The 11,538-nt window shown below is 46.7% G+C and overlaps 1 protein-coding gene across 1 annotated transcript; it reads right to left on the bottom strand.

Annotated features, from left to right (window-relative positions):
• Nucleotides 1-9,088: 9,088 nt before the first annotated feature.
• LOC100282268 (uncharacterized) lies at nt 9,089-9,707 on the bottom strand. The gene has a single exon (NM_001294265.2). It carries the CDS (start codon nt 9,625-9,627, stop codon nt 9,316-9,318), a length of 312 nt encoding a protein of 103 aa, NP_001281194.1. The 5' UTR covers nt 9,628-9,707; the 3' UTR covers nt 9,089-9,315.
• Nucleotides 9,708-11,538: the final 1,831 nt, after the last annotated feature.

Below are 11,538 nucleotides of genomic sequence, written 5' to 3'. Positions count from 1 at the left end.
GAGCTCATGCCTAAGTTTGGTAAAAGATTGTTCATCAAGTGGCTTGGTAAAGATATCGGCTAATTGATCTTTAGTGTTAATGTATGAAATCTCGATATCCCCCTTTTGTTGGTGATCCCTAAGAAAATGATACCGAATGGCTATGTGTTTAGTGCGGCTATGCTCAACGGGATTATCCGCCATGCGGATTGCACTCTCATTATCACATAGAAGAGGAACTTTGGTTAATTTGTAACCATAGTCCCGCAGGGTTTGCCTCATTCATAGCAATTGCGCGCAACAGTGGCCTGCGGCAATGTACTCGGCTTCGGCGGTAGAAAGAGCGACCGAATTTTGCTTCTTTGAAGCACAAGACACCAAGGATCTTCCCAAGAACTGGCAAGTCCCCGATGTGCTCTTCCTATTGATTTTGCACCCCGCCCAATCAGCATCCGAATAACCAATCAAATCAAATGTGGATCCCCGAGTGTACCAAAGCCCAAACTTAGGAGTATAAGCCAAATATCTCAAGATTCGTTTTACGGCCGTAAGGTGGGATTCCTTAGGGTCGGATTGGAATCTTGCACACATGCATACGGAAAGCATAATGTCCGGTCGAGATGCACATAAATAAAGCAATGAACCAATCATCGACCGGTATACCTTTTGATCCACGGACTTACCTCCCGTGTCGAGGTCGAGATGCCCATTGGTTCCCATGGGTGTCTTGATGGGCTTGGCATCCTTCATTCCAAACTTGGTTAGAATGTCTTGAGTGTACTTTGTTTGGCTAATGAAGGTGCCCTCTTGGAGTTGCTTGACTTGAAATCCTAGAAAATACTTCAACTCCCCCATCATCGACATCTCGAATTTCTGTGTCATGATCCTACTAAATTCTTCACATGTAGATTCGTTAGTAGACCCAAATATGATGTCATCAACATAAATTTGGTATACAAACAAATCATTGTCAAGAGTTTTAGTGAATAAAGTAGGATCGGCCTTGCCGACTTTGAAGCCATTTGCAATAAGGAAGTCTCTAAGGCATTCATACCATGCTCTTGGGGCTTGCTTGAGCCCATAAAGCGCCTTAGAGAGCTTATAGACATGATTAGGATACTCACTGTTTTTAAAGCCGGGAGGTTGCTCAACATAGACCTCTTCCTTGATTGGTCCATTGAGGAAGGCACTCTTCACGTCCATTTGGTAAAGCTTGAAGCCATGGTAAGTAGCATAGGCTAATAATATGCGAATTGACTCAAGCCTAGCTACGGGTGCATAGGTTTCACCAAAATCCAAACCTTCGACTTGTGAATACCCCTTGGCCACGAGTCGAGCTTTGTTCCTTGTCACCACACCATGCTCGTCTTGTTTGTTGCGGAAGACCCACTTGGTTCCTACAACATTTTGGTTAGGACGTGGTACTAAATGCCATACCTCGTTCCTAGTGAAGTTGTTGAGCTCCTCTTGCATTGCCATCACCCAATCCGAATCTTGGAGTGCTTCCTCTACCCTGTGTGGCTCAATAGAGGAAACAAAAGAGTAATGCTCACAAAAATGTGCAACACGAGATCTAGTGGTTACCCCCTTGTGAATGTCGCCGAGGATGGTGTCGACGGGGTGATCTCGTTGTATTGCTTGATGGACTCTTGGGTGTGGCGGCCTTGGTTGTTCATCATCCTCCTTGTCTTCATCATTTGCATCTCCCCCTTGATCATTGCCGTCATCTTGAGGTGGCTCATCATGTTGTTCTTCCTTTTTATCAACTTGAGCCTCGTCCTCAATTTGGGTTGGTGGAGATGCTTGCGTGGAGGAGGATGGTTGATCTTGTGCATGTGGAGGCACTTCGGATTCCTTAGGACACACATCCCCAATGGACATGTTCCTTAGCGCGATGCACGGAGCCTGTTCTTCACCTATCTCATCAAGATCAATTTGCTCTACTTGAGAGCCGTTAGTCTCATCAAACACAACGTCACAAGAAACTTCAACTAGTCCTGAGGACTTGTTAAAGACTCTATATGCCCTTGTGTTTGAATCATATCCTAGTAAAAAGCCTTCTACAGTTTTAGGAGCAAATTTAGATTTTCTACCTCTTTTAACAAGAATAAAGCATTTGCTACCAAAAACTCTAAAATATGAAATATTGGGCTTTTTACCGGTTAGGAGTTCATAGGATGTCTTCTTGAGGATTCGGTGTAGATATAACCGGTTGATGGCGTAGCAGGCGGTGTTGACCGCCTCGGCCCAAAACCGATCCGGTGTCTTGTACTCATCAAGCATGGTTCTTGCCATGTCCAATAGAGTTCGATTCTTCCTCTCCACTACACCATTTTGTTGTGGAGTGTAAGGAGAAGAGAACTCATGCTTGATGCCCTCCTCCTCAAGGAAGCCTTCAATTTGAGAGTTCTTGAACTCCGTTCCGTTGTTGCTTCTAATTTTCTTGATCCTTAAGCCGAACTCATTTTGAGCCCGTCTCAAGAATCCCTTTAAGGTCTCTTGGGTATGGGATTTTTCCTGCAAAAAGAACACCCAAGTGAAGCAAGAATAATCATCCACTATTACAAGACAATACTTACTCCTGCCGATGCTTATGTAAGCAATCGGGCCGAATAGATCCATGTGGAGTAGCTCAAGTGGCCTGTCGGTCATCATGATGTTCTTGTGTGGATGTTGGGACCCAACTTGCTTTCCTGCTTGGCATGCGCTACAAATCCTGTCTTTCTCAAAATGAACATTTGTTAGTCCTAAAATGTGCTCTCCCTTTAGAAGCTTATGAAGATTCTTCATCCCAACGTGGGCTAGTCGGCGATGCCAGAGCCAACCCATGTTAGTCTTAGCAATTAAGCAAGTGTCGAGTTCAGCTCTATCAAAGTCTACCAAGTATAGCTGACCCTCTAACACTCCCTTAAATGCTATTGAATCATCACTTCTTCTAAAGACAGTGACACCTACATCAGTAAATAGACAGTTGTAGCCCATTTGATATAATTGAGATACGGAAAGCAAATTGTAATCTAAAGAATCTACAAGAAAAACATTGGAAATGGAATGGTCAGGAGATATAGCTATTTTACCCAAACCTTTGACCAAACCTTGGTTTCCATCCCCGAATGTGATAGTTCGTTGGGGATCTTGGTTTTTCTCGTAGGAGGAGAACATTTTCTTCTCCCCAGTCATGTGGTTTGTGCACCCGCTGTCGAGTATCCAACTTGAGCCCCCGGATGCATAAACCTACAAAACAATTTTAGTTCTTGACTTTAGGTACCCAAACGGTTTTGGGTCCTTTAGCATTAGAAACAAGAACTTTGGGTACCCAAACACAAGTCTTGGAACCCTTGTGTTTGCCCCCAACAAACTTGGCAACTACCTTGCCGGATTTGTTAGTCAAAACATAAGATGCATCAAAAGTTTTAAATGAAATGTCATGATCATTTGATGCATTAGGAGTTTTCCTTTTAGGCAACTTGGCACGGGTTGGTTGCCTAGAGCTAGATGTCTCACCCTTATACATAAAAGCATGATTAGGGCCAGAGTGAGACTTCCTAGAATGAGTTTTCCTAATTTTGCTCTCGGGATAACCGGCAGGGTACAAAATGTAACCCTCGTTATCCTGAGGCATGGGAGCCTTGCCCTTAACAAAATTAGACAATCTTTTAGGAGGGGCACTAAGTTTGACATTGTCTCCCTTTTGGTAGCCAATGTCATCCTTGATACCAGAGCGTCTCCCATTATAGAGCATACTTCTAGCAAATTTAAACTTTTCATTTTCTAAGTTATGCTCGGCAATTTTAGCATCTAATATTGCTATATGATCATTTTGTTATTTAATTAAAGCCATGTGATCATGAATAGCATTGATATCAACATCTCTACATCTATCACAAATAGACACATGCTCAATAGTAGATGTAGAGGGTTTGCAGGAATTAAGTTCAACAATCTTAGCACGCAAAATATCATTGTTATCTCTAAGATTGGAAATTGTAACATTGCAAACATCAAAATCTTTAGCCTTAGCAATCAAATTTTCATTTTCTACTCTAAGGCTAGCAAGAGAATCATTCAATTTCTTGATCTTAGCAAGCAAATCATCATTATCATTTCTAAGATTGGAAATTGAAGCATCACAAACATGAGAATCAACCTTAGCAATTAATCTAGCATTTTCATTTCTAAGGTTGTCAATAGTCCCATGGCAAGTGCTTAGCTCACTAGACAATTTTTCACATTTTTCAACTTGTAGAGCATAAGCATTTTTAACCTTAACATGTTTTTTGTTTTCCTTAATAAGGAAGTCCTCTTGAGAGTCCAAGAGATCATCCTTCTCATGAATAGCACTAATCAATTCATTTAATTTTTCCTTTTTTCCATGTTAAGGTTGGCAAAAAGGGTACGCAAGTTATCCTCCTCATCACTAGCATTTTCATCACTAGAAGACTCATATCTAGTGGAGGATTTAGATTTAACCTTCTTATTTTTGTCGTCCTTTGCCATGAGGCACATGTGGCCGACGTTGGGGAAGAGGAGTCCCTTGGTGACGGCGATGTTGGCGGCGTCCTCGTCGGAGGAGGACTCGGTGGAGCTCTCGTCGGAGTCCCACTCGCGGCACACGTGGGCATCGCCTCCCCTCTTCTTGTGGTACCTCTTCTTTTCTCTCCTCTTGCCCTTCTTGTCGTTATCCCTGTCACTGTCACTTGATAATGGACATTTAGCAATAAAGTGACCGGGCTTACCACACTTGTAGCAAACCTTCTTGGGACGGGATTTGTAATCCTTCCCCTTCCGTTGCTTGAGGATTTGGCGAAAGCTTTTGATGATTAAAGCCATCTCCTCATTATCGAGCTTGGAGGCATCAATTGGTTGTCTACTCGGTGTAGACTCCTCCTTCTTCTCCTCCGTCGCCTTAAAAGCCATCGGTTGTGCTTTGGACGTGGAGGGATCATCAAGCTCGTTGATCTTCTTTGAGCCCTTGATCATACATTCAAAGCTCACAAAATTCCCGATAACTTCCTCGGGGGTCATTAGTGTATATCTTGGGTTGCCACGAATTAATTGAACTTGAGTGGGGTTAAGGAAAATGAGAGATCTTAGAATAACCTTAACCACCTCGTGGTCATCCCATTTCTTGCTCCTGAGGTTGCGCACTTGGTTCACCAAGGTTTTGAGCCGGTTGTACATATCTTGTGGCTCCTCCCCTTGGCGAAGACGGAAGCGACCGAGCTCCCCCTCGATCGTTTCCCGCTTGGTGATCTTGGTGAGTTCATCACCTTCGTGTGCGGTCTTGAGTAAGTCCCAAATCTCCTTTGCATTCTTCAACCCTTGCACCTTGTTGTATTCCTCCTTGCTTAGAGAGGCGAGGAGTATGGTTGTAGCTTGAGAGTTGAAGTGCTCGATTTGGGCCACCTCATCCTCATCATAATTTTCATCCCCTACGGATGGTACCTGTGCACCAAACTCAACAACATCCCATATACTTTTGTGGAGCGAGGTTAGATGAAATCGCATTAAATCACTCCACCTAGCGTAATCTTCACCATCAAAAGTTGGTGGTTTGCCTAATGGGACGGAAAGTAAAGGTGTATGTTTAGAAATGTGAGGGTAGCGTAGGGGAATCTTACTATACTTCTTGCGCTCTTGGCGCTTAGAAGTGACGGACGCCGCGTCGGAGCCGGAGGTGGATGTTGACGAAGAATCGGTCTCGTAGTAGACCACCTTCCTCATCCTCTTCTTCTTGTCCCCACTCCGATGCGGCTTGTGGGAAGAAGATTTCTCCTTCTTCTCTTTGTGGTGAGAAGAGGATTTCTTCTCCTTCCCTTTGGAGTGTGAAGAAGACTTCTTCCCTTTGGAGGAGTCCTTCTTCTTCTCCTTTCTCTTGATGCGGGACTCTTCCGATGAAGTGCTCCCGTGACTCGTAGTGGGCTTGTCGCCGGTCTCCATCTCCCTCTTGGTGTGATCTCCCGACATCACTTCGAGCGGTTAGGCTCTAATGAAGCATCGTGCTTTGATACCAATTGAAAGTCGCCTAGAGGGGGGGTGAATAGGGCGAAACTGAAATTCTCAAAAATAATCACAACTACAAGCCGGGTTAGCGTTAGAAATATAATAGAGTCCGCGAGAGAGGGTGCAAAACAAATCGCAAGCGAAATGAAGTGAGACATGCGGATTTGTTTTATCGAGGTTCGGTTCTCTCAAACCTACTCCCCGTTGAAGAGGCCACAAAGGTCGGGTCTCTTTCAACCCTTACCCTCTCTCAAACGGTCCCTCGGACCGAGTGAGCTTTCTCTTCTTAATCACTTAGAACACAAAGTTCCCACAAGGACCACCACAAGTTTGGTGTCTCTTGCCTCAATTACAAGTGAGTTTGATCGCAATGAAAGAATCAAGAAAGAAGAAAGCAATCCAAGTGCAAGAGCTCGAAAGAACACAGGCAAATCTCTCTTTCTAATCACTAGGGCGTTGTGTGGAATTTGGAGAGGATTTGATCTCTTTGGTGTGCCTAGAATTGAATGCTAGAGCTCTTGTAAGTAGTTGGGAAGTGGAAAACTTGGATGCAATGAATGGTGGATGGTTGGGGGTATTTATAGCCCCAACCACCAAACTAGCCGTTTGGTGAGGCTGTCTGTTCGATGGCGCACCGGACAGTCCGGTGCACACCGGACATGTCCGGTGCGACATCCACGTCACCAAAAGTCGTTGGGTTCGACCGTTGGAGATCTGTCTTCTGGGCCCGCCTGGATGTCCGGTGGCACACCGGACATGCACTGTAGATTGTCCGGTGCGCCAGCATGGGCGTGTCTGACCTCTGCGCGCGCAACGCGCGCATTTAATGCGTCGCAGGTAGCCGTTGGCGCCGAAGTAGTCGTTGCCCCGCGGTCACACCGGACAGTCCGGTGTACACCGGACAGTCCGGTGAATTATAGCGGAGCAGCTGAAATGAATACCCGAGGCTGGCGAGTTCCTGAGGCCGCTCTTCCTTGGAGCACCGGACATGTCCGGTGTACACCGGACAGTCCGGTGAATTATAGCGGAGACGCCTCTGGAATTTCCTGAAGGTGATGAGTTTGAAGTTTGAGTCCTCTGGTGCACCGGACATGTCCGGTGGCGCACCGGACAGTCCGGTGCGCCAGACCAGAGGTGCCTTCGGTTGTCCCTTGCTCCTTTGTTTGAACCCAATACTTGGTCTTTTTATTGGCTAAGTGTGAACCTTTGGCACCTGTATAACTTATACACTAGAGCAAACTAGTTAGTCCAAACATTTGTGTTGGGCAATTCAACCACCAAAATTAATTAGGGACTAGGTGTAAGCCTAATTCCCTTTCAGCTAGGCTTGCTCGGTACTGCGATACTGTGATCACCTTCAGAATCAGTCTCTTCAATATCTGCTTGTTCTGGTTCAGTAGCAGGGATGTCTTCCGATGTCATCAACCCAGATCGCTTCATTGCTTCCGAGATAGGAACAGTTTACATAGCTTCGGCTTCGTCTCCTTCGCGCTCAACTCTAGCAGTAGAGCGCACTCTGGCCATTTGATTTTGAATTTCTTGAAAATTTCTTGGGGATTAATAACCTTTCTTCTGAAGCTCTTCTTCTGACGAAGCAGACACCAAACTGGAGCTTCGTTTGAATGCGAAAGTTAAGCTTCGGCTATGGTTAAATTTTTGGCAGCAGAACAGTGCAATAGCAATGAATGTTGTGGTAACTGCACACCTACCTGTCTGTTTATATAGTGCTGAAGGTAAGAAGGTGAATCGTCAGGATTTTTACACCAGGCAAACAGTTGTTCGCACCCGCTGCATGGTGGGCCGCAAAAACCAAAATAGTGAACCTGCATGATGGGACCGCTACGCGCTCGAAAACTGTATCGTTTCTCGACAACGAGCTCAGGGAAGGTGTTTTTCGGACCTTCGGCTTCCTGAAGCCTAAGAGACTTTTTTCACGGATCAAGCTCGTTACGAAAAACGATCTAGCGCCGCGAAGGGGCTACTGTTGGGACCATGCTTCGTCGCCGAAGGTCCTGCAGAAAGAAACAGCTTCGGCTGAAGCCGCCCGTACGTGACGCCGAAGGCACCATTCATGAAGCTTCGGTATTACAGCATATCCGAAGATGAAGGGTCGAACCGACTTAAAGATAGAATGACCTTTTAGTTCATAAGGGTCTGAGTCATTGTTATAAACTTTTATGAGGGGCATGATTGTAATTCCTCACAGGCTGTGTCCTGTGACTATAAATAGTGAACAGTATTCCTTTACTATTCACGCATTCCTGTAATTGCAAACGCATCACTCGAGAATTATTGCTTATCAAGGCAAAGGTATAAATGTGCCTAAACGTTATATTCAAACATCTTAGATTCATATAATAAGATAGGTGAATGATGTCATTTATTTCCAATATATTTATCTTTAATGTTTTACGTTTTACATTACCCTGTATTATCTTTAATATTATGCTCGTGACCTTCGTCCGAAATACATTAAATCTTTGTGGAGATAATGCTTCGACGGACGAAGGACATTGATATTTAACATTTTATATTGCCTTGTTCTAATTCATAGCATTTGAGAACAAGTTCTCAACAAACAGTACAGCCGGAACTGAACCTTTCCAAAACAAAATTAGTGTAACAGACAGAACAAAACGTGGCTTGATGAGACAATTTCGTTTCAAAAGATTCGAGACAATTTGTCCCGCTTCCAAAGTCTTGATATGCAGTCTGGGGAGCGTTGTTCTCACGTATTTTGACAACAAATTGCACGACCGCTCCGCTGTGATTCAGCACTTTTTACGAGTTGCATTTCAGTTTTCTATGTTTCAAATTACTCCTAGGCCTTTGAAAACTGAAATGCAACTCGAAGGAAACGAAATAGAGAGGCTTGGTAAGTAGCCAACACTGGAAGAAAGAACATTATTCACGCAATTGATGCATCTAGGGCCTGTCTGCTGCTCAAATTTTACGTAAGCTAAGTCGACCAAATTTAAATAAAAGATAGAAAAAACTAAATAATTGCGAACTCAACAGACCTCTAATATCCTAATGCATAAAAAAAGCATGAGAATACCAGCAAAGGCTGCCAAAAGCAATTCATCTCTCAAACGATAAGACATGATTACATCAGAAACTACTGCGAATGAGCTTGTATTATCCAAAATTCAGGAAGAATCACTGTTACTACCAGAAATACAATCACCCACAGACACAACATACGTAGCATGCTTCAAAGCGCTTCATTGCAGAAGCGATGGATTACACAGCTATTGCAGCAATACTACCTCAGAAAGCATCACACAGAGACATGTCCCCTAACCAGTCCCCGACTACGAAGAGGCGCCTAGCCTAGCCTCCGAAGCCGTAGAGGGTGCGGCCCTGGCGCTTGAGCGCGTAGACGACGTCCATGGCGGTCACGGTCTTGCGGCGCGCGTGCTCGGTGTAGGTGACGGCGTCGCGGATGACGTTCTCGAGAAAGATCTTGAGCACGCCGCGGGTCTCCTCGTAGATGAGCCCCGAGATGCGCTTCACGCCACCCCTCCTAGCCAGCCTCCGGATCGCCGGCTTGGTGATGCCCTGGATGTTGTCGCGGAGCACCTTCCGGTGGCGCTTCGCGCCGCCCTTGCCCAGACCCTTGCCGCCCTTGCCGCGCCCAGACATCGCCGCCGCCTCTCTGACGCGGACCAAAGAACTGGGGATTTTTCTGGTGTAGGGGAAGGTTGGGTACTGATGGGTTGGATGGAGATGCGGACTGTGGGGCGAGGAGTAATATAGAGTTGCAAGGTGAAGTGGGAGGCGTTGGATGGGGCACGATCCGCGTGAGGGGCGCGAGGCGTGGGATGAACCGTTGGATGGGAAAGACTCGATTCCTATTGGTGGAGAAGAGGCAATGCGGATCGAGGAGCGCGTTGGGTTTTGAGGTTTTTGGCGGTGGTGCGCGCGGAGAGTGCTGTGTGCAAATCGCGTGGAAAGTTTAGGATTTCTGGGGACACGGACAAACAGGAAAGTTTGGGTTGGGCCGTTTGATGCGTTGGCGGATGGTTGTGGGCTGCTAGTGCTAAATGCTGGGCTTTCCATCCGAGCCTTTTTAGGCATGAGCTTTGAAGGAATGGGACGAGTTTGTGTGCTGCAGCCCAAATTAGACGATAGCGTTTATATATGTCTGCATTTTATTATGAACATAGGAATCAGACGATAGATAAATAAAGGTTGTTTAATTTGAGGAATAAGCTAGTGTTTTCTCGCTTATCGCTTTTTTGTTTGGTTTGTGAGCCTATTCGCTACGACTTATTTTAAAACGGTTTCTACCTTTTCTACGGTATTTAATCTCTATATATTGCACATGCACTAGTCCAAACAGCTAACTTAAAGCGCAGCGAACATGCTCCTCATAATTAGTTAGTTAGTACTACCATTATAAATAGTATCATACGACCGAATTTGAGAAATAGAATCATGATACATTCTCTCATCTTAAATTAAGTGATTTCTCAAACCAAATACCCCATAATTCACAAACATCTTGTCGGGTACCATAATTAGGGGTACCCCCAACGCTCCTAATCATGACTGGTAAACACCCTCAGACCAACTGACGGGTGCGGTTCAAGCCAAGACTTCGTCTACCCGAGGGACGCGATCTCACCCGAGCCCAGCCTCAAGTTGGAACCGTAGTCCCGGACGAGTTCACGCCTCGCCCGAGGGCCTCCTCAGGCAGCGAGCGCCCCCTCGGCTCTCCCCAGGCCCGGCTCGGGCAGGCTTCATTGTGAAGCAACCTTGACCAGACCGCCTTACCAACCGACCGCTTCGCAGGCGCATTAAATGCAGGGGATGCCTGACGCCGTATTCTGACACACGCGCCTCAGTCGGGCAGGCCGAAGTGACCGCAGTCACTTCGTCCCTCTTCTTTACTGTATGACATGACAGGAAAACAGCGCCACTCGCTCCGCTCCGACTGCCGTGTCAGCCACCCCGGCAATGACTGGCAACAAGTCACGATCAACCACCGAGTTCAGCCTCGGACGCAACAGGAAGCTCCGCCTCGCCCGACCTCATGCTCCGGCCTCGGGAGGAGGTTTCCGCCTCGCCAGACCTCAGGCTCCGGCCTCGGGAGGAGGTCTCCACCTCGCCCGACCCCCGGACTCGGCCTCGACCCCGGTCTCGGAAGGAATCGCGTCCTCGCCCGACCTCGGCCTCGGCCTCAAGAGAAGTCTCCGCCTCGACCGACCATGGGCTCAGACTGACCGCGCTAATAGGGAATGCATCATTTCCCTATTCCTAGCCTGCTCAAGCTACAAGGAACAAGACCGGCGTCCCATCTGGCTTACCCCGGCGACGGGTAATGATGGTGCCCCGCATGCACCATGACGCGCGGTGGCTCTCAGCCCCTTACGACAGCGAGGAGATGTCAGCAGGATCCTTACCGCGCTGCCAGCTGTGCTCCTACAGGACTCAGGCGCTCCTCCGACGGCCACGCCATCACATGTACAGGGCCCAAGCTCTCCCCCAACGGCCACGTTGGCATGTACACAGGGCTTAGGCACTCCACTGCCGGACACGTTAGCGCATAGC

The sequence above is a fragment of the Zea mays genome, chromosome 2, assembly GCF_902167145.1.
Source record: "Zea mays cultivar B73 chromosome 2, Zm-B73-REFERENCE-NAM-5.0, whole genome shotgun sequence".
Classification (NCBI taxonomy): domain Eukaryota; kingdom Viridiplantae; phylum Streptophyta; class Magnoliopsida; order Poales; family Poaceae; genus Zea; species Zea mays.
This window is presented reverse-complemented; position numbering and strand designations above follow the sequence as displayed.